This window comes from Vulpes vulpes, chromosome 5 (assembly GCF_048418805.1).
Source record: "Vulpes vulpes isolate BD-2025 chromosome 5, VulVul3, whole genome shotgun sequence".
Classification (NCBI taxonomy): domain Eukaryota; kingdom Metazoa; phylum Chordata; class Mammalia; order Carnivora; family Canidae; genus Vulpes; species Vulpes vulpes.
The window spans coordinates 90268545-90291998 of NC_132784.1; the positions used below are offsets into that span (position 1 = coordinate 90268545).

At 42.0% G+C, this 23454-nt stretch overlaps 1 protein-coding gene across 2 annotated transcripts in view; it reads left to right on the plus strand.

Moving 5' to 3' along the window:
* The window catches only part of TTC17 (tetratricopeptide repeat domain 17), a 116471-nt gene that overhangs the window by 63277 nt on the left and 29740 nt on the right, over positions 1 to 23454 (plus strand). Inside the window, exons 17-19 of one of the 2 annotated variants that reach the window (XM_072759181.1) lie at positions 7635 to 7805; positions 17385 to 17644; positions 18528 to 18681. In XM_072759181.1, coding sequence (XP_072615282.1) covers positions 7635 to 7805; positions 17385 to 17644; positions 18528 to 18681 — 585 coding nt within the window. The remainder of the gene's footprint in view (positions 1 to 7634; positions 7806 to 17384; positions 17645 to 18527; positions 18682 to 23454) is intronic. The other variant, XM_072759180.1, reaches the window with a different exon arrangement.

The window sequence follows — 23454 nt, forward strand, 5'->3', positions numbered from 1 at the left end:
AAGACCAAGTAGCTTTGAGATTTTATTAGCCTCGACCTAACCCAGTACCCTTGCAATAGGAAAAACGCCAAGCTGATATGCCCAGCAAGTAAGTGCTTCTGCCAGTAGGTCCCTTCCCCACTATGCATGTCTCTGTGACCCCATTTGTAGTTTGAGGAAGAGGACCAGAGTTAAGATCGATCAGTTTTCCTGCTAGATTCCTTTCCTTGACGTCAGCAGGTGACCATTCACTTGGAGCAAGAGAATGAGGAGGCAAATGATAAACCCCAAAGGTTGTGGGGACCTAGGTAATCTAAGCCCCTCCCCCTACCACCTGTTTGTAGGTTTATTCTAAGTATTAAAAGCTGAGTGAAACCAACTCAAGTGCGTGTGGTTGACTCAAATAGATGTGCTGAATTTAAGCTCAGTGACCACATGAAACTTTAATATCATTCTGCTTCTGGCAAAGTCCGTGGAAATCGTAACAAACCATAATATGCGAGGATGATAGTGTGGATGGCCTGTTTTCTTTACTACCCACATCCCGCTTTCCTCAATCCATGAGTTTCCTCATGTTTTCTCCAGCTTCTTCTCCTCACCCTCCATCTTGCCCTTCCCCTCCACAAAAACCCTAATCTTACCCATCCTTCAAGGCCCACTTTTGCCTTGCCGGATCCCTTGATTATAAGTAATCCATAACTAATCATTCTACCTGCCCTCCTTCAGTTCCTGTGTCTTCCATTACAGTCATCTGTGTATGAGAGGCAGCTCTCCTACAAGGCCTCTCGAGCTCAGTGAGAGCAGGGACCAGCCCTTTTTTCATTTTCATACTCGGGCCCACCATGCAGTCTGCAACCCGCCCCCCCCCCCCCCAATTGTTCAGCACGTAGAATGTACTTAAATGGCAGGTTAGCTGGTGCTGTTTCAAGTTTGAACTGCTAAGGAGACCTAGTAATAAAGAGCAATTTGTGTCTACCCACTGTTTACCCAGAATGCTTTACACCAAACCCCCACTCAATGTACATATTTAGATATAGATCCTCTTTAAAGGTCTGCAGTTCCCATACCATAGGAGGGAGAAGACAAAAGGAATTACATTGTCTCTTGTCCACTAGAAGCTGACACGTCTTATAGCCTGACTTCCCTCACTCTCTGTAAGCACTCTATTTAACGAAAGTCACAAATGTCCTTGTTGACCCTCGTGGAAAAACTGTCATTTATGGGTAAATCAGTAAGTTAGAGAAAACCTATTGGGTTTATTTCCCCCCTGCACAGTTGCTTGAAACAAATTTGCCTTGGCTTAACTAAACCAGAGATTTCAATTTAATATTGTGACTACCACAGCGACGACGACTGCTACTACTGCTACTACTACTAGCAGCTGTGGCAGTTAACTTGCTTTCTTCTTCAGTATACCTTCTGCATGGGAAAATCTTTCACAGTAAACTTGTGGTAAAGGTTCAGTTCCCTTATTTAGAGATCCAGTCTGATCTTTCACATTTCTAGAGGAAAAGGTATCTGCCAAGAGTTTGGATTCATTCACTGGAGTCATTTCCTCCACAGACCACAGGTTATGGTGTCTGTGCCTCAGCTGGCCCTGACTTTGCCCTCTCTGCCACAGTCACTTAAGAAAGTGAAGGCCACGTGGGAAGACAGTGAGGCCAAGTTTACACCCTGTTCTCCTTTTCTCCTCTAAAGGGAGGCTGGTGTATAGGTCTGCAGAAGCCGGTGCAGCTCTGAATGTGGATTTCCATATGTGGGCTGAGTGGTCCTCACGATAGCGTTCAGCTCTGTAATACTTAGTAAAAGGAAAACAGACACACACACTGACTTGTATCTGAGGTCACAGACTTTTCTTAGTTTTTTAAACTTGCTTCTGACTCCTTCACCTCACCAGGAGGGAAAGCCTGTGCAATTCTGAAGGTGCTGATTTCAGATCTTTAATATGGTCTGTTTTCTTTCTGGCATTGCACTTTTAAGGTCAACCAGTACATAACCATTACTTTAAACCTCCTGCAACGAATTTCATTTGGCAGTAATTGCTGAATGAGAACAAGTCTAAGGAGCCAGTACTTCTGTTGAAGTGATTTCTCTTGTCTTTGCTGAGTAGAGGGCAGCACAAGGCAGAGAAGGTGAGGCAGCCTCACTGCTGCCTCAGGCACAGTCATCAGCAAGCTAGGTCTCAGCCAGACCCAAGGAGCTCTGGGTGCCCCTCTTCGAGGTGCTTTCACTAGGGCTGTGTCCCAGGAGTCCTCTTATTTCAGATAAAGAACCTAGACACAGAGCAGTAAGTTGATTGCTCAAGTGTGTACGGGAAAGCTGCAACGAAGGTCGGATTTGAATTCATACCATGGGATGTTCCTCATGGAACTAGGTCTACAGGACCTCTGTCACAACTTCTGGAGGTAGAAATCATAAAGATACTTGTTCCCAGAAAGGTTTCTTTCTTCATCAAATAGACCTGTTATTTTGTGTGGTACCAAACCCCACCTGTCACCCACAGTTAACATTTCCTGCTAATATTTTGAAAGTGATTTTTGCATAGCATGGTGAGCAACTGAAAGGTACACTTTTGTTCACTTCATGATGTATTTTACTACCTTTTCTGAAAGATTATCTTACTAGGAAATAAATACCATGAAGTTATGAGGTATCTAAAATTATAATAAAACACTCACAGTTTTACCTATATATAGGGGGAAAAGGTTATTATAGCTGCATAATTTGAGTGCAGTTGAGTAGAAAGGTAAGGAGAAAGAAAAATACTATAAAAAGTCACTCAAGTCTATTAGGAGGACAGTATTACCTGTATTTTCCACCAAGGTACCTTATATTTGTCTGAATGTACCAGAATGCCTCCTATAAAGTAACTTTTCTTACAAGCCTAAGAATGGAGACTTCGGAGTATAATATAATCCTGTTAGAACAGGGATAGTAGGAATATCTTTAGGATCTTCCACTGTTTACAAAGGCCATTTTTCTAACATCTCTTGCTTTGCCTTCGGCCACACCAAATTCAAGTTCTAGTTCCCATTACAAATCAGTTTATTTATGTCTTAGAAAAATCATCATGTAATAGGAAGCATAGGAATCTTAGACTCATTTATTGTAAGGGGAAAAAGTATGTTCGACCAAGAAAAATTGGAGGGCAAACTGGAGCAAGTCTTCTTAAAATGTCGCAACATAACCCGAACTGTGGAGTGTGGAGAGTGAGCGCTGATTTAACTGAACATAAAATCTATGATCCATTTTCACATTGTAAGGCAGTGAGTTCAGAGAGCACAAAGCAGACTGAGACAAATTTCTAAGTGTGTTAAATATTTTTAGGATTCAGATACGCCAGGCAGTTTAATTTGAATTAACTGCTGTTTTCTTCTAAAAGCCGGGTGGAAATGAACCCTGTGCTGCCTGCTGCCTTCATCATCTCTTACACGCACGTGTACACACACACACACACACACACACACGAATGTTGACAGTTGAAATTAGGCAGCTCCCCTGATAACTTCTAGAGCCAGTTGCTCATACCAGACATTGAGTTAGGCTGCAGCTAAAAGGCCTTGGTGAAAGAGATGACAGTGGGATAATTTATTCCTTTGCAGCTTTCCAGAGAACAGTAATAGCTCACGATGTGCTAGTTCATGGTCTCGCTTCTCACATTTAATCTCCGCAACAATGTGGAGTGGAGACTACTACGAAGCTCAGTTTGCAGATGAAGAAACTGGTATACAAAAAGGGTAAAAGTACCTTGCCCTGCTGTATACTGCTAGAAAGTAGTGGAACATGGATCACAACTTGCTTAGTCTGGCTCCTCTGTGCTCTAAGGCGAAAAGAACATGACCCTTCATTAGTTCTGCTGAGTAGCTCTCATTACTTGGCTCTTCCAAAGTTCTGATGCCTCTGAATTTATTTGTGGCATTTCTTTGTTACAACTAATCCTGAAGGGTCTGAAAGTACCCAACCAGGAATGTCTTGCCAACTTACGAGATTCAGAAGGTAAGGATTTTTTTTAAGGAGTAAGTGGCTGCCCAATTCTAGAAAATAAGTATTCGGGGACCTCTGTAAACAGAATGATCAGAAAACAGGAGATTTCCATAGCCTTAGTAATAATACTAGGAGTTCCTAAGAACTTCGTTTACTCTGAAAACCTGTTTAGCCACAGGATAAATTGTGCCTTTGCCTTAGGAGGCTTAATGCCTTTGACAAAATATATTAAATATTTAGTTGTTTTCCAGAACACCCTTGTAGGATAGGTTAATATTAATAATTCAATTTATGCAGGTGATACTCTAGCCACAGAAAAGGATGTTGGTATGTCTAAGATCTCCTAGCAATTCCAGAATCAGAAATACCCTACTCAGAGTTTTTATGCTCTGTTGGTATTGCTGTTTAGTCGCCTACTTCCAAGAAAAACCAAACTGTCAGGATTTGAATTAGATGCTGAATGCTTTGCAAGCAAGTATAGAGCATTAAGCACAGAAAAGTGTTTCCATTTTCACTTGGGACCTTGTTATCTAAAGCATTTCATTTAAATCATGTAGTTCTTTAGGAAAAAAAAAAAAGAAAAGATTGTACCTTTCAAGGTTAGTCTAAGCCACAGAATCTCCTCATTTCTGCATCAGCAAAAACTAAGAGTCATATGCATGGAAGATGACTTGTTACTTTTTAGGTATCTTTCCATTTTTCTTTCTCCAACATTTTCTTGTGTTTCTTTAATGAGGACATCCTCTCCACCTCTGCTGGGAAGCCAAGTGACATTTTTCCATGTAGGCAACTCTTTTAGTTCCCGTTTGAGCTAGAGTAGACCTCTCCTGCAGCTCACAGAATAGAAACTTTCCTTGTGAAGTGCTTCCGTTCTTCAGACAACCGTAAGGAGCAATTTTAAAAATAGGCAATTTGACTTTCTGATTATTGGCCTAGATGATTACGTAAATCACAACAGAACACTGAACTAGTATGTCTTTAAGTGTCAGCCTAAGAATATTAAATTCGGACTTGTTAATGAAAATGAAAGTGACTCCTTAATGTGCGTAGCTTTTACTCGATCATTTTGATTCTGCCTACTTGCAACAAATATAACGTAAACGTCATATTCTTCCTTTTTATTCCCACTTCTCCCCCATCCCCTCTCTTGCCCTCTCTCTCTGCGATGTTGGCCCCAATTTCCTGAGTTGGAGGACAAGACATTCTTAGAATGCACAAGGCTTGCTTCGAGAGGGCGTCTGGGTTTGAGGTCATGCAGGAGGACTAATTTTAGCTTCAGGATCTTATGCACATCATAGCTTATAAATTACCTATGAGGCATTTTTAAATATTGCAGACATTTAAAAAGATGAAACCAATTAAATTTTTATAATGGGAAGCGAGTGAGAGAGAAAAATAGGAGAGGCAGAGGTTGGAGGAGGAAGTCAGCTGCAGAAAACACAGAATTTCACTGGGTCCTGGTGTCAAAGGTTTGTCCTTTGCTTTTGTAACGTTGCTTCTCTCAACCTGTGTCAGGTGCACGATGCTCTGGAGGCAAACTCCCCAAAGCTGAGAGTGGAGAACAGTCACTGGGAATAACATCGCTTTGAAAATCATTGTCATCATTTCCTCTGTGTTTTTGGTAGTGATGCGTATTTATACCCCAATTACATAGTAAATTCTAGTCACTTGGGTGTGTACAGTTGTTTGGTGTCACCGCCTTATTTTAATGCTCTTGTGCTTAGCTTCCCGTGCTGGCCTGCGCGTACTGGGTGGGGAAGGCTTAGTGGAAACCAATCCTCTACCTCTCTTCTCTCACAGAGGAGTTTGGAAAACCACAGCGACTGTGCCTGTTCACGGCGTCCTACGTGTCAGGCTTCCAGGGGCGCCCCCCACACACACACACACACACACGCCTTCCATCTTGCAGACTGCGCTGCTCTTCATCTCCCAAACTCAAATAAGAACTCCCGTGCCCGTCGCTTTGCTCAGCACGTCATCCCCCCCCCCCCCCCCCCGCCCCCGGACGGTGCCACCTCCTCTTTTCTGCTGAAGAGGTAGCACTGACCGGTGGAGGCGACAGGGTGGCTGACCTCCCAGGCCCACCGCTTACCGACGGGTTGACCTTGGCAAGTTACTTCATTTCACCGAGACTGTTTCCTTATCCGTGGAATGACGCTCCGTCATTTCCAAGGCATCTTTGAAGGGTAAGGAGAAGAGAAAAATCCGGAGCACCCCACAGAGACCGGCTCCCTTCCTTGTACCTCCCTGTTTTTAAGTCCCTCAGAGTTCAGGTGTCACTGCTCAAAGCTTAATCTCTGAAGCGCGTCGCGTCACGGTCCGCCGCCTCCCATTCCCGTTGTCTTGTGTTCGCCTCTTCCCAAGTCGCTCGCCAGCCTGGGAGCTGGGAGCTGGCGCTCCTCGGAAACCAAGACTGCGGTTTCCCACGTGACCGACGTGACCTTGTTCAGCGCGGCCGCCTGCTGCCTCCGCCGCGTGGGACCGGGAAGTGCAGGGGACCCCTTCCTCCAGACGCGGTCCGTCGGCACAGAGGCGGAGGCCCTTGTGGTTTCTTGGCGCAGCAGCAGGGGTGACGTGGGAAGTGCTTTCCTGGAGGAGAACTCTGAAAGGGAGTCTCCGAATCCACCAAGGACTCCGCGCACGGCCATCACTGCGGGCGAGTTTAACTGGGCGCGGACACTGCTTTGAGACCATTTTCTATTAAAAATAAGCAGGTCGAGCACGTGTGAATGTTGTGGTGAAGGAGGGAGTGACTCGGACACCGGAGACTGTCCCGTGAGAGGAGAGCTGTGGCTGCCAGTGGGGCGCACCGTCGGTGACGCGCGGCGGACGTAAGACAGGACGGCCGGGAGCCCTGTGCAGCCGGCGAGCCGCCGCCACCCCAGACACAGCCTCGTAGCACATCCCCGCGCGCGGGCTAGCGGCTCTCGGTCCGCGCGAACACACAGCCCCGGTAGGGCCTGCGCGCCCGGCTCCCCGGCCAGGCCGTGACAGGCGTCAGAAAGCGCCAGAGAGCGCGGCGGTTACCTTCCACGTGTGACGTTTTACGCTAAAGTAGCTCTTTACCTGAGCAGAATTTTGTTTTCCAAAAGAAAAGTCCATGTCTCTGTGATACTGCACCAGAAACCTGCGGTCCCTGCCACCCCGTCCCACTTCAAGTCGTTGCTTTTTATTTTCTGACCTTTGCCTTCTGATACACCTCTACTGTAAGCTGCGGTGCAAGAGTGGATGCTCCATTTCTCTGCTATAGGCCACCTGTCTCCAGCTTACTCGGGCACTAACCTGCGGTTTCCACCTTTGAAAGGCAAATAGAAGGAAAACTACTGTTTTGTGATATTTCACACTTTTAAAGAAACATTTCACAGTCGTTCGTTATAAAGGAAATGAGATCTTGGGACTTGATCTTTGTTGTCATAATCTTCCTCCCCACTCCCGAACACTTGGTTCTTACCATAGCCTAGCAGGGTAGCACTTGAAGTTCACTGTGAAATCTTGAGTCACAATTATGATCTGGCTCGAGGTGCTCCAGCTCACTGACTTTTGTGTGTTCTGCTGGAGAAAAACTGACCCTGTCATCTTTTTGCTTTTCCTGATATTTGGAGACCTTGAGCCCTGGGACTGCCTAAGAGAGATGTTTCTAATATGCTATCTCTGTGTCTCTTGTCATTGAGGTGATTGTCATGAGAAAACCCTGGACAACAGCCATGACAAACAGAAATATTTTGACAACTCACAGTCACTGGATGCTGCCGAAGAAGAACCCCCAGAGACAGGAACAGAGGAGGAGCCCGTACTCTCTGTTGAGAATTCAGGGAGGGATTCAGATGCCCTTAGACTTGAAAGTAAGTTGATTTGACCTGAGCTGTGTTTCTGGGGTAAAATCAACTCTCAAGCTTTGAATTTAGGCCTTTCTCTACTCTCAGTAGTTTCCTTCTTTTAACAGCCATACATTATATTTGTAGGGTCACAGGAGTGACCCACAGGCGTGAGGTGGAAGACAGGCTGTCGTGTAAAAGCTCTTTACACTTTTTTTTTTCTTTCGCCTCCATGTCTTCTTTTGTTAGAACAAATTTGATTCGTTTACATACCAGTCTTTCTTCTCAATATCAGGAGTCTACTGAGTAAGTCAGTGAAAAAAGCAAAATAACTTGTATTTACACTAAGCCAGTAATATTTATAGATTTGGAATAACAGACATACCTACCAGGCCCTCTCCTCAAATTCCATTCTATGACCACATTTAGAGCTGTGCGGTGCTAAACAGTTCTTGACGTTTTCAGTCGATGCATAATTGCCAAAATGACTGACTTTGTAGTACTCATCCTGCTTCACCGCTTTGCTCTATTTGGATCTCTGCACAACTCCCCACTCCTTGAAACTCTCTTCCTTCTGTTGGCTTCCAGGGTGTCACTTGCTCTTGGCTCTCTTCCTATCCTCAGCACATGTTTTTCAATGTCTTTCACTCATTCCTTACTTTGCCCTTTATTTGTTGGGTTACCCAGGATCTTAACCTTGGCCTTTTTTTTTCTTATCCGTCTTCTTAACCCTCTGCGTGTTCTCTCTTGATGTGTCAGATACTTTCGAGTATAACAATGACTCCAAATCTTTATTTTTAGCTAGGACATTCTCTACAACTCTAACTCTTATTTCCACTTTTTTAGCAGTTTCCATCTCAGTGGGCCATAGGCATGTCAAATTTCACATATCCATAATTAAACTTGTCTTCATTTTCACCCAGTTTCTTAAACTGCTTCTAATTCCTCTGTCTCTGCTATCTGTTAATGGCATCACAACTCACCCAGTCACCACTCTATCCAAGACCTGTCGCATCTGTTTATCTCTTCATCTATTCCTTCTGCCACTGCCCGAACTCAGACTTTCTCCATTTCTGCTTGGGCAATTGCAGTAGCTTCATAATTGAGGTCCTCGTATCTAGTCCTTTATGTCAGTCTGTGTGTGGAGGGGAGTATGTGTGTGTGTGTGTGTATGTGTAAGAGAGAGATAGTACATGTAATTGGTACACAGTTTTAAAAACAGAAGCAACCCCTGTTACCAATATATTGTGTGTCCAAAGAGTTGTTTCTAAAATCAAATCTGATCAGGTAAGGCCTATGTTTAAAATTTTCCATGGCTTTCTGTTACCTATAGGAAGAGTCCAGGTATCATAGTGTGGGATATGAGGCAGGTTGGCCCTTTGTTTTGTCCCCAAGTGTACCATCTACTGGTATTCTACAGAGCAGGATATATAACCTTTCACCATTTCCCGCACACGCCATGCCCTTTGAGCCTCCGTGTCTGCACAGGTTGGGGATGGCCCCTGCCTACTCTTTTATGCGGACAGCTCCTACGCATCTCCTGGGTTCAGCTTACATGTCATCTCCTCTGTGGAGCATTCACAAAGGTCTGTGGGCATTTAGTTGCTCCAGTACACTGTCAGTTCCCACTGTTTGTCAAGGCATATTTGGTGCAGTGTGAGTGCTTGTGTGTCTTGTCTCCCATCAGCCTGTGAACTTCTTACATATCATGTCCTATATAACTATATTTCTGGGTACAGTAAATCTTTGTTAAAGTAATCAAATGTGGCATTTGCCTTCCTGTGTATGTTGGATTAGCATATTTAGCAATTAAAAGTCTATGTTTCCTTCTAAGTGGTATTGTATATATAAAAAAAAAAATGATGTCTAAGAGAAGCAAGCTAGACCTCAAAGGGGGGAGTGGTTTCATCAATTCTGTCAGAAATCGTTGGGCTTTAAGGAAACTAATTTCCATTTACCAATTCTGAAGAGAGGGATTCTTAGACTAGATAAGCAGTTTGTACATGTACGAGGGAGCTACTCCTCCCTGGTGCCTGGCAGCCTCATGTCTCCGTCAGACATCAGGTAACCACACAACTGAGTGGACGTCATGAGGCTGCTTGATTAACTCAGAATCGCCACAGATGAGATGGAGCAATGTTCCCCATGGAGCTCCATCCCATCCCTGTACCGGAAAGGCCGTGTGGTTGCCCTGGCTGAGACGGGGTCTTTTCCAGGTCCTTTCAGCATCAGGAGGACTGTCTCTCAGGATGGATTCCTCTAGAGACGGCTAATGCAATCCAGAGGATGATGATGACTCTTACTAGTTTCACTCTCCAGTACTCACTTTCCTCCGCCGTAGGTCTAAATTCTGTCCCCTAGGTACTAACAAGTCCACAGGCACTACATTCATCGTATGTGGGTGTGTTCATACCAGCGGGCTTTCTGTAGTGTGGTTATCAGAGTGAGAAAAACTCCCAATGCAAATCGTGTATTACAAATAAGAGCCATGTATAGATATTAAAGAATTTTTGAAAGTTCTACTTTTGGAGGAAAATTTAAAGGAATACTAATAATAGTTAAGCCCTTTCCAGTAACCATAAACTTATGGTAGTCATTACCTTTCTGTGATACTTTACAACTTACAAACATATGCTCACTTCAGCAGCACTTACATATAATTTACAAACTTACGAACTATGTGTTAAGCATGTGAAATAGATATTATTATCAAGCCCATCTTACAGATGAGAAAATTGAAACTCAGAGAAGTTAAGTCCCTTGTCCAAGACTGTCAATAGATAAAATAACTAAAACTCATCCTCAGGTCTTGTAACCCCGTGCATTGTGCGCTTTGCCTTGTGGGTCTCAGAAATAGGAGGTTGGTGGACTAGAACTTTATTTTTTAATTGGTAAGGTCATTTTTAAAGAAAACTAGCAACTCCTGTTACATTATTTTATAAAGCAAAGAAAATTTAATGTCAAAAAGTGCAAAGGTGATCTCAGAATAAAGGTCAAGTCTTTTTTAAAAATGGACAGTCAGCAAACTTACTCCAGAAATTCGTATCTGGACGTGTGTGTGTGTGTGTGTGTGTGTGTGTGTGTGTGTTTATTATAACTTTTTATACATTTTTTTGTTTCTCGTTTTGCTAAAGACTGGTACTTTGTCACTGATTAACATTTGAAAAACCACTGCTTTACTACCTCATCACACAGTACAAAACTCCTCCTCACTTAACCTTAGATGTGGAAGGAAGAGCATAGGTTCTCTAGTCGGAGGTGCTGCTACCATGTCCTTGTACCTCCACCAACTAGTTGTTAAGTCTTGGGCAAGTTACTTAATCTTTCTGAGCTTCCCTTACCTCATTAATTTAAAAGCAAACAAACAAAAAAGCCTCCAGTGATTAGTATTTAAGTGAAATAACAGGGAAACATTTTTTTAGAGCCCAGTCCACAGTTGGAGCTCAGTAAATGTTCACTTCTGCACACGTAGGCGTGACTCCGCTTCCCGACTTAGAGGCAGCTTGTGAGCTACAGTCCTCACGAGTACACATACACAAATTCTGCTCGATAAACATCTGTTCACTTAAAGGGAACCCTGACATTTGCACAAGAGCTGTTACAGAAAAGATGATCTGTTTGTGTTTCTGGGTTATCTTCTCAAAATCCCCAGTTTTCTCTTACTGTACTAACCCAGCTAAAAGTACCACTGGTGCAAATGAGAACTGATGACTTGTTGTTTTCTTCCCCAAAGTGAATCATTTTCTTATGCACCTTAGTCTGAGTGATTTCATTTAAGCCTTTTGTGCTTTGTGATTACTGGCTTTAAACAGTGTGCCATTGTTTATGCATGAAATCTTAGGGAAGTCTACAGCTTTATGCTGGGACTTCAAAACCACATCACTGCCTTTTAAAGAAAATACTAGAACTCAAGACAGAATTGCCCATAGTAGTATGGTAGTGGAGTCTTTATTTGAAACCAAATTTGTCAAATCCCAAAAGATTTTCTTTTTCTTTGTGAGACAGGGACGTATTTCTCTGTGGTGTCATTCTCAAAGGTAGAATGTGCAATGCTTGCCTTCAGCAGCCACATTCTAGAACTCAAGCCTGTTGGCATTAATCAGATAAGACTTTCTGGAGATGTTTTGAGTCAAATTTTGAAGGAAGGACTTTTTTTTCTGGTCATCTCTCCAAACGTCTGATCTTTACCTCTGTTTACTGTCAGTCTGTTTTGTTTTGAATGTAGGACTCACCTTTCATTTCGTTCTCTGCTTCCTAAAACTCTTGTAGATTCAAACCTCTCTTCCGAGATTATTAATACTGTTTCTTAGCCAATACAGTCACTTTATTTTACCCATCTTCGGTGCTCCATCCCCTCTCAGTAGCACTCTCACAAATCATTGTGTGGGTTTTGGCTTCTGCTCCAGGCACAGGGAGCTCAGTCTTTCTTCTTTTCTTTCCTGACTGTTCACAAGTCTTTCCTAATATGGAGCTAGAGTGTGACTTCTCATCTCCGGTCCTGCCCTCTGAAGGTAACAAAGTCAGTCTTGTCTCTCTCGTTAATAGCACATTTGAAGATGATTCTTTTCCTACCCACCCTACCCCATGTGTTTTTGCTTCCTTCAGCTAAATGTCCTTATTTTCTTGAACAGCTTCAGTTAGGGCTTTTAGGACCTTCTCCAATCTCAAAGTAATCTCTCTAGAATTAAAAAAAATCTTTCCAGGCTCAGTCAGTTAAGCATCTGACCCTTGATTTCAGCTCAGGTCATGATCTCTGGGCCCTGATCTCAGGGTGGAGAGATGGAGCCTCACATCGGGCCCTGAATTCAGCCTGGAGTCTGCTTGAGACTCTCTCCCCCTCCCCCCACACTCACACATAGTCTTTCTCTCTTTGTAAAAAAAATAAAATACAATGTTTTAAAAAGAAAGAAAAATCTTTCTATCAAAAAATTTTCAAGCCTGATTTCTTTTCTGTGCTATATCAGCTACTATTCCTTCCATGGGATCACCTTGGTTTCTTCAGTTCTTCATTTAATATGGTTTTGGACACTTTGACCACATCACGGTTCTGTCAGTGTGCTCTGCTTTGAAAATCTCTTAAACTGTGGTACCCAGACTTACCCATGAATCTCCAGGTGTGTCTGGAACATCGCAAGATTATGCTGGGGTTTTTTTTTTTCCTTCTGTTTCCCCCCACTTTCCCCTCCTCCTCCTTCATCTTTTCTTTCTTTCTTTTTTTTTTTTTTTTCATTTCCTTTTTGAGGACTGCATATGCTTCTCACCATCTCTCAGCACTTCTCCTGTCCCTGTGATTCTTGACAAATTACCTGACAGGACTCAAACTCAACTATAAGTTTTCCTAGTACCCTGAGATAGGATTCATCCAAGTGAAAAAAGCACGAACTCATCTAAGCCTCACTGTAGGTGCTCACAGTCTCTTCACATCATAATATTTATTCTCCTTTTTCCAGTGTAAAAATGGTACATGTTAAAGAAGATAAAATAATAAGAGAGATGGATCTCGGTTTCTGATTTCAGTTTATATTATACCATCTGTCCCACAAGCAACAATCCTAATAATTCTGCTTTTTCTTTTTGCTTCAAGTATAATGTAAAACCTTCTAGATCCCACTATAGTCCAGACCTCTCTCCAAACTTGAATTTCATATTTCCAGAATTAGACAACGTATGGAGATACGTTCCTTCATCCATTCTATCCTAGGCCATAAGCTCCATGGGTTGTTCTATTCCGAGCCCTCAGCACCTTTTTGGACCCGTGCCACAAGTGCTTCCATGAATAAATGAGGGTCTGAAACCCCAACATGATATGTCCTGTTGCTCTCTCCTAATTCCATAGTCTTTGTAGATAGCATTGTTTTCAGTTTCACAGATTCTAAAACTTCATATAGTAAAAAAGTCCCTGTTTCATATTAGGCTTTGAAATCTTGAAATCATCTTTGAGCTTACCCTGTTTTTTGTCATTATATCCATTTAACCACCAAATTCTATTTTTCTCCACTGAGATTTCTTCATGTACCTTTTTCTCCTCCCTTTTTAATATCCCCCTTTTATAATCCTCACCCTAAGCCAACTTCTCTTTATCTAATTTTATATAGAGATTGTTAAAATACCTTTCTCATTGGTCTCTGTCCTCCGTCTTCCTTCTCCACCCCGACTATGCCAACTGATTTACCACTCTGGCCTTCATATACCACTTTATGGCTCTCATCTTGTTATTCTTCTGCCCAGCAAACAAGAGGTTCCCTTTATGATGAATCCTCTCCTGATTTTCCCAGACATTCTCAATGTCACCCACCTTCCCTAAGTATCTTGTTTGCTGACATCATCTATAAACATTCTTTGTTCTAGTTCATGTGAAATTAGTCGTGCCTTCACATATTGCCTTCCTTATGCACACATCAGTGTGTACATACAGGTATGAGAGTGTACGTATTCAGGCTCCTCCCTCTGGGGGGGGGGCCCTCCTAGGCTCTCTGCCTGTCTAATTCCTGCCTCATCTGCCTTCCTCTAGGAAGCATGTTGCAACCACACTCCATTGTGCTTTCCTCTGGGAAAAACACACACACACACACACACACACACACACACACACTTAAATGTAATTGTTCTCTGATTGTTTAATGTATATAGTTTTGTGTCTCCAACTTGATTATACCACTTATCCTTGAACGTTACAGGTTTGAACTGCACACATCCACTTATGCAGATTTTTTTATAAATACAATACAGTACTTGACGTATATCTTCTCTTCCTTATTTATTCTTAATAACATTTTTTAGCTTCCTTTATTATAAGAATACGGTATATAATACCTATAACACACAGAATACATGTAAATCGACTGTTTATGTTATTGGTAAGGCTTCCAGTCAACAGTGGGCTATTAGTAGTTAAATTTTGGGAAAAACAAAAGTTATATGTGGATTTTCAATTGTGCAGGGGTTGGCGTCCCTAAACCCCTCGTTGTTGAACTGTATTTAATTCCTCAGAGTCTGTTTGTCCCACCACCACCACCACCAAATAGCTCATAGCATGGAGATAGGCACATAATTAGGTTCTAAATTAATAAAGCTTGGTTTATTGTTTCATAGGACATCTGTGATCTCCTCATTCCTTACCTTTATTTAGTGGTGTTCTTTAGAAATTGCTACTACCCTAACCCCTACAGCCTTTGAAAGGACTAGTGGCTGCCAGCAGCAAAAGCCTGCAGCAAGTTCCATAGTCTCTCTTGATTGGAATACCAGTTTTTATCAATCAAAGGCCCTTTTTCGAAGAACTTTTTAGTAATGGTATAAATATTCCATATGGTATAGGTGTAGGGGAGCATTAACCTTTGGAACTGGGCTTACAGAACTCTTTGCAACTGAACAACTTTTATGTATTTAGAATGCTTTGTAAATAGTAGTAGTTACTGAATGGAAATAAGGCTTCCAAACACAGCATCTGTATGTGGCTCTAACTGTACACCGGGGAATTAGTTACCTGCAGTCTACCTTTAGCCAAAAGCCACTTTCCTTTAAGCCCACACTCTTGGCTGCAGCCAGATCTATCAAAACACCTTTCCTGTCTCAGAACCAGGTGCAAAGGAATCCCATCGTGGCCACAGGAGAAGGAAGGAGAGGAAGCTAAAATAACAGGAAAACTTAGAACTCTGTTGCTATGAGTCAGACAGCAGGCAATTCTTCTAATTAAGTTGCATTTTGGGGTCCCTATAGCAACCTTGTCCAGCTGTTTTCCTGAGTTAGCTACTGAGGAGTTTGTAAATCACATAGTGTATCAGACACCATGTTAAAAACGACAAGGCAAACCTTAGAGCTTACACAGTCCTGAGTCACCAGAAGGACAAGGCAAAGGTAAGAGCAGCAGATCCTCAGGAACCTCACAAACCAAATTATTCCCAAGTTCCATTAACTCATTGTACAGTCGTGCCTCTTCAGTGTCCAGTACAGTGTTGGACATTCAGGATATAGTAGTAAACAAAACAGAAACTGAAAATTAGAACTCTTTGTCAACCCCACATTTACATTATTTGCCACATAATTTAGACAGTTACCATTTTTATCTGAACATACTAAAGAAAATGTTTTTGCAAATTCCTGTTTTACTTTAGGCTGTTTCAGAACTTCATTAATAGTAATGATAATGATAACAATCAGGAAAAACCAGCAGGTTCGTTCAAAAAACCTAAAAGGAAACTTATTTGAAAGAACAGCAGTACATTTCAAAGTCACTTGTTAACAAATGGTGGAGCCTTAGAGCTTTTTTAAGAAAGAATAACAGATTTCTAGTGGTACTCCCAGCCTGACCTTCACACTCTGGAATAGAAAGTGGGTTGGAAGATAGAGATGCCACCAGAGCCAAGAGTGACACAGCAGACCTTCCATGAGTAGGGCTCAAAGCTTTCTGTTGCTCTCAGCCCTGCCGGCCAGCCACCTTTCTGACCCCATGCCGCCCCAGAGACTAGCACTATGCGTTTGTAAGGTGGGTTACTCACTATGGTTATCGGTCTGTCAACACGGATATGAGATTATTCCTGACCTTGGCCTTATTCCTACCAGGTTCTAAATCACTGAACAAGCCAGAATTACCAACTGAAGGGTATTGGGATAACTCAAAAGGGATAATGTAGACTGGCATTTTGTGAGCAATCAGGCGGTCCAGTAGATACATGTCACAAAAGGAGGCATTCCATTTTATTTGTTTTTCTACTCTGTCTACTTCCAGAAAGGATTGGACATGACTTTCATGGAACACACAATATAAGATTCAGCTATTAACTCAAAATAGCAAAAGTTAAGTAATAAAGTTGTTGTTGTTTTTAAAGGAAAAACATTCTATTAAGAAATTCAGACAGATTTTTGCCCTAAATTTTCTAGTTATCTAGGCATAGAGGGAAACCTGTGGGGTTGTATGATGTTTAATGTATAACAACGGAAACACTGACATCTCAGGAGAAATAATTTTTCTAGGCCATTGCACTGGGAAACATCTGTAGAAGTCTTTACATTAGAAACTTGAGCAACATAACAAACCATGTCTTGATGACCATTTTAGGAAAAACATCATATGGCTCCATTACTATTTCTTATACCAGCTATTAATGAAAACTGGAGCCTGAATGTAGAATTCGGATAATTTCCCATTAAGCAAATCATCGTTCAGTTAAGGCAGATAGACTGTATGGGCTGCACATGGAGCTATGATATGTCATATGCTATTTGAATAAAACTTCAAGAATCCCACATAGTCAATAAAAAACATCATAATAAACTTCATTTTTGCCATCTGTCTTACATCTAAAGCAAGTGGGTCTTTTTTTTCCCCAAAATAATACGTCTATTAAATAGCCATCCTTGTGCCCACTAGTGATATAATCAGTGCCTGCCTGCCACCTCGCTGCTCCTGTTGTTCTCATCCAAGCTTTTCACAAAGCTACACAGCAAAAATGTCTTATGATGCATTGTGAGGGTAATGATTGGCATTTTTGTGAAGGTGGGCTATAGAATTTCCTCTGAGCGGAGCCAGAGGTACTCAAACAGCAAGATTGGAGTCACTCGAGTGAGGACTATGTAATTTTTAATGATATGCGGGCATTTGAATTTCAGGTACAGTGGTTGAGGAGAGCAATGGTTCTGATGAGATGGAGAATTCAGATGAAACAAAAATGTCTGAAGAGATACTGGCTTTGGTGGACGAATTTCAACAGGCATGGCCCCTGGAAGGCTTTGGGGGTGCACTGGAGATGAAAGGACGGCGTCTGGACTTGCAGGGTATACGGGTGCTGAAGAAGGGGCCCCAGGATGGAGTGGCCAGGAGCTCTTGCTACGGAGACTGCAGAAGTGAAGATGATGAAGCCACAGAATGGGTGAGAGTTGGCCAGCTCAGTTCATACCAAACTGTAGTCCAGGTCTTGGTGGAGGTGGGGGCTTCAAAGTGTGATGTTTCTCTTAGGAGGGTGACATCGCTTTAATCCCTACCCCCCCCCCCCCCCGCCCCTGGCCAGCCTTCACATGGGCATTGTACTGCAGGAAGCCTTTCCCCTGTGTACTGCTGGCTCTTGCAGGAGGCAGAAGTGGAAGGGTGTCAAACCGCGCGGAAAGCTTGCACCCTTGGAACTGCCCAGTTGAGACATCTTCATTTTCGGTTTCCTCTATACGCCTTCCAAGGCTAGATTATTTTATTTCACGAAACATTTTTCATTTAGAACTGTAAGAGTTAAACGGAAGGAGAGAATTAGCTCTAGCACAGGACTGGTTACTCTTCATTTTTCTTTTTTTTTAGAAAGAGAACGCAAATGAGACGGGTACGGTAGGGTAGGCGGTGGGAAGGAGCAGAGGAAGAGAATCTTAAGCAGGTTCCACACTCAGTGTGAAGACCAATGCGAGGCTCAGTCTCACACCCCTGAGATCCTGACCTGAGCTGAAATCAAGAGTCGGACGCTTAACCAACTGAGTCACCCAGATGCCCCTAGGACTGGTTAATCTTTTTCCTCCCCTTAGATTTTATTTGTTTATTCGTGAGGGAGAGAGAAAGAGAGCAGCAGAGGGAGAAGCAGACTCCCCGTGGAGCAGAGAGCCCAGTGTAGAGCCGGATCCCAGGACTGGGATCACAACCTGAGTCAAAGGCAGATGCTTAACCAACCGAGCCACCCAGGCGCCCCAGGATTACTTATAAAGCCACCAGTATCCACAGCCCTTACAGATTTGATAATTGGTCTAACTTGTCCCCAACATGTCTCCATTTTCCAGATAACATTCCAGGTGAAACGTGTAAAAAAACCCAAAGGGGATCATAAGAAAACTCCTGGGAAAAAGGTAGAACCAAATCAAGCAGAAAATGTGCATCATTACCAAGCAAACCTGGAGATCACTGGCCCAAAGGTGGCATCTCCTGGGCCACAAGGTAAATTTGAGTATTTAATGTGCCAGTTTCTTTTTTCAGAGTTGACTGCCTCCTTTCTCACTAAGGATGTGTTTGTGACTTGAGGGATATCAGATGAGAAGGTAATGGGGCTAAGCGAACAAAGAAACAATCATTTGTATAAAAAGTTTGTTTTGACATTACTTGACTTTTTTGCCATTGCCTTTTGGGCTTATCATCTTGAGCTTAAATATCCTTTTGATTTTTGACTAATTTAATATGGGGATAATGATCACATCTTACAGGGTTGTTGGGAGGACTATAGGAATTATACATGTAAAATGCTTTAAATGAACTGGCCACAGAGGACTCAATAAATAATAACATTTAATATTTCATTTAAGTATTGGATAAATGCTTTAAAACTACTCCCAGGAAAAAAAATATATATAGCAAAATTTGTCATGTACTTTTAGGATTCATAGTTGTCCTGAAATGCACCTTGGGACTCTAAGTTCAGGCGCATTGCCATGGACCCAGTTGACTTTCCTTTCTAGCAATGAAATAGTAGTGATCAAATTTCTTTTTAAAAAATACCTTTTTTTTTTTTTAAAGGATATTTTCATTATCTTAGACTTCAAAAACTCAAGATAACTTCATGAAGACATTTCTTATTCAATTTGGTGTACTTACCAAAGCTGGAAGCAGGGGGCACATAATAAAATATAAAGAACGGGTTCAGCTTGGCTAAATCCCAGAGTGATCTGTTACTTGTGAGAAATACAAAGGACACCAAAAAAGACGTTTTGTCATGACTGGAGTTGACAGTATGCAGTAGCTCTACTATTTAAGGGTGACAGCATGTGTTAACAGGTTACAGAAAGAAAGCAGTGCTTCCTCTACTAAATCTGTCTTCTGTAGCAAGGAAAAGGCTGTTCAAAATGTAATACGTCGTTATAGAAATGAAAATTCCATTAAATAGTAAATGTAATGAAATCATAAAAGTAGAAAATTTAGATGAATATTTATATACTTTCCAGGTGGAAAAGGACTTCCTAAAGCAGAGAGAAAAAGAAAATAATAATTCCAGCACCAGAAAACACCATAAAATAGAAAGGCAAATGACGAAACAAAATATTTTTGTAGATTATTTGTATATTTTTATAGAATATGTGATAAGCACAGAATATCAATATCGTCTAAAAAGGACCTACAGAGGCACCTGGGTGGCTTAGTCAGTTGAGTGCCTGACTTCAGCTCAGGTCATGATCTCAGGGTTCTGGGAACGAGCCCCACATTGGGCTCCCCAGTCAACATAAAGTCTGCTTGTCCCTCTCCCACTGTCCCTGCCCCTGCTTGTGTGCTCGCTTGCTCTTCTCTCTCAAATAAATAAATAAAATCTTTTTTAAAAAATAAGATAAAGAACATCTTCAAATCAGTATGAAAAATACAGCATTTGGGGATGCTTGAGTGGCTTAACGGTTTAGCTCCTGCCTTCAGCCCAGGGCATGATCCTGTAGTCCCAGGATCGAGTCCCACGTTGGGCTCCCTGCACGGGGCCTGCTTCTCCCTCTGCCTGTGTCTCTGCCTCTCTCTTTCTTTGTGTCTCTCATGAAGAAATAAATAAAATCTTTAAAAGAAAAAGAAAACAAAAAAGAAAAATGCAGCATTTCAGGAAGATATGTATAAGTACATAGGCATTCCGCCAAATATACATATACATATAGTTGGCCACTGAAAATGTGAGAAAATGTTCAGCCTCACTAGTAAAGGTATGCAAACACAAACAGCAACATGCCCTTTTTGCTTATCAAACTGTATTTAAATGTGCAATACACAGAGTTAATGAGTTGAATTTTGGGATCGTTTAACCATATATATCAGAAAACTTAAAAATATACCAAGGATTTTACTTCCAATAATTTACCCTGGGTCAATCCTCTTAAAGGTGCCAAAGACAGAAGTGCAAAAATTGATCACGGGGTCATTTATCATAATAAAAAATTGTAAACCACCTAAATGTTGGCAATTGCCTAAATAAATTACATAATGTCCATGCTATGTACTGTGCAGCCAAGATGCTTGTAATTTAGTAAGTGAACAAAAGCAGTTTATAAAAAAGCAGAAAGAGAGAATACTTCAGTTTTTGTAAAATAGTAAATAGACCACATTATGACTACACTTGCTCATGTTTCCATATCTTTGCAATTGAGATCTTACAACTGATGAGATTTTATTTTATTTTTTTTTAAATAATCTAAATTTTATTTTTTATGATAGTCACACAGAGAGAGAGAGGCAGAGACATAGGCAGAGGGAGAAGCAGGCTCCATGCACCGGGAGCCTGACGTGGGATTCGATCCCGGGTCTCCAAGATCGCGCCCTGGGCCAAAGGCAGGCGCCAAACTGCTGCACCACCCAGGGATCCCACAACTGATGAGATTTTAAATAATTGGTGGTGTTTTTCTTTCTTAAACTATATAAAATAATGTACATGTTACAGTTTATAACCTCTTAGATTTGATGAAAGAAACTAAAGTAAACAAGTACATAGATGCAAGTATAGAAGAGAATATACCAAAATGTAAGTGGTCATCTCTGGATGCTGATAGCAATATGGGTGATTTCTTTTCCTTCTATATGCTTTTCCATTTTCTAAATGTTTTATATTCCTGCATTACTTTTACAAGCAAAAAAAAAACTAAATATTTCTTGTAAAAGTGAAAAATAAAGCTCGGTATAGTTCAGAAGCTAGGAAAGCACTTATGTGGTTTTAAATGGATTCAAGTGGATGGGCCCGTGTAGGACATTGAATGTACTTGCAAATGACATCGTGGAAGTACTTACTATCACTAACATGGAAAGTTCTAAGGCTGGGAAGAGATGACAGATGGCCAGAGAGGTTCAGTATCCTGGTTTTCAAATAAATCTGGATTCTCTTTGCTACCAAGAGTTAAGCTTCATGATAAATCCTGGCAAAGTTCTAAAGCAAATTATAAAACAAATAGTTTGTGAGCCTATGAGGAAGACTGGAGATCAATAAGGCCTATTGTAGATTTACTAAAAACTATCAAAACTAATAATGTGTAACTAATTTCATTTCCTTTTTTGGTGAGGGCTGCTAGACTAAAAGACCAAGAAGTGCCATAAATAAAACCTATCTAGATTTCAGCAAAGATTTAACAGAGTCTCTTAGAATATTCCTGAGGACAAGATGGAGAGATGTGGGCTCAGAGGCTCCCTGTTGCCCACAGAATGAAGTCCGAACTTCTTCTTGTGGTGTATAAGACCCTTTACACCCAGCCTGTCTCTGTCCTTCATTGCTGTTATTTTTTTCTTTTCTTTTTTTTTAAGATTTTATTTATTTTTTCATGAGAGACACACAGAGAGAAAGAGAGGCAGAGACACAGGCAGAGGGAAAAGCAGGCCCCATGCAGGGAGCCCAATGTGGGACTCGATCCCGGGTCTCCAGGATCAGGCCCTGAGCCAAAGGCGGCACCAAACCGCTGAGCCACCCGGGCTGCCCTCATGCTGTTATTTTTACCCTTTGCTTTTGCACATGCTGTTCCCTCTGCTGGAATGCCCTCCTGCCACCTCAGCAGTGCTAAAATATCACTCTTTCCAAACCTCAGACTCCGCATGCCTTCCCCTCCTTGGTACCGTCAGGCTGAATTAGTTGCTCTCCACCTCTGCAGTTGTCCTGTACCTTCACTCTAGCATCATCCTGTTGTATCTTAGGATTTGGTTATGTGTACCTTCCTCATTAGACTGTGAACCCAAGGGCAGGCTGGGTTATTCCCCACCATCCCTAGTGTCTTGACACAGTTCCCAGTCCCTTATGGTAGATGCCCAATAAATGTTTTTCAAGTGAATTTCTTAAACATAATAGAAAAATAAGCTTTATTGTGAAACTTATGGATTCATTCTTTCAGTTAATTCATTTAAACGGGCTTCATTTGAAACTCTTCCAAACTGTTCTTTTCTATTTTATTTAAATCTAAAGCCCTGCCTAGGGATCCCTGGGTGGCGCAGTGGTTTGGCGCTTGCCTTTGGCCCAGGGCGCGATCCTGGAGACCCGGGATCGAATCCCACATCAGGCTCCCGGTGCATGGAGCCTGCTTCTCCCTCTGCCTATGTCTCTGCCTCTCTCTCTCTCTCTCTGTGACTATCATAAATAAATAAAAATTTTAAAAAAATAAAAAATAAAAAAAAAATAAAGCCCTGCCTATACCTCAGTTTTCTGTTACTGGTAAATTCCTACATTATAAAAAAAGTCACACAGAACCAAAGTTCTCCTTCCTGTCCATTTATTCAATTGTAAGTCCTGCAGAAGACCCCTTCCAGGACAAGACTTGGTTCTCTTCTTTTCTTGAGGACTCCATCTAAGTAAAGGACCTACACACAAAAGGTAGTACCTGTGAAAGGTATCAACTAACAGAGCTTTAAAAGCCCAGTGTATCTTTAAACTGTGTGGTGATTGGGAGCATACATGTTAGACTCCAGCAGACCTTGATCTGGAGCCTAGCTCTGCCATCTACTAGCCAGGTGATCTCTCTGTGCCTTCATTTTCCCACCTGAGAAATGAGGCTGTGGATGTACAGTACGTAGCAATGCTCTGGAAATAAATGATCACCTTTCAGTATCATCATTATTCCCCATCTGCCACTTTTCTCTCCAGCAGTAGTTCTCTACCAGGAGTCCTGTTGTCTTCCCAGGGCACAGCTTGGTTATCATCTCGGGTGGAGGGCACTACTGGTCCTGTAGGGTAGAAGCCAGGGATGCTGCTAAACATCTTCCAATGCACAGGGCAGTCCC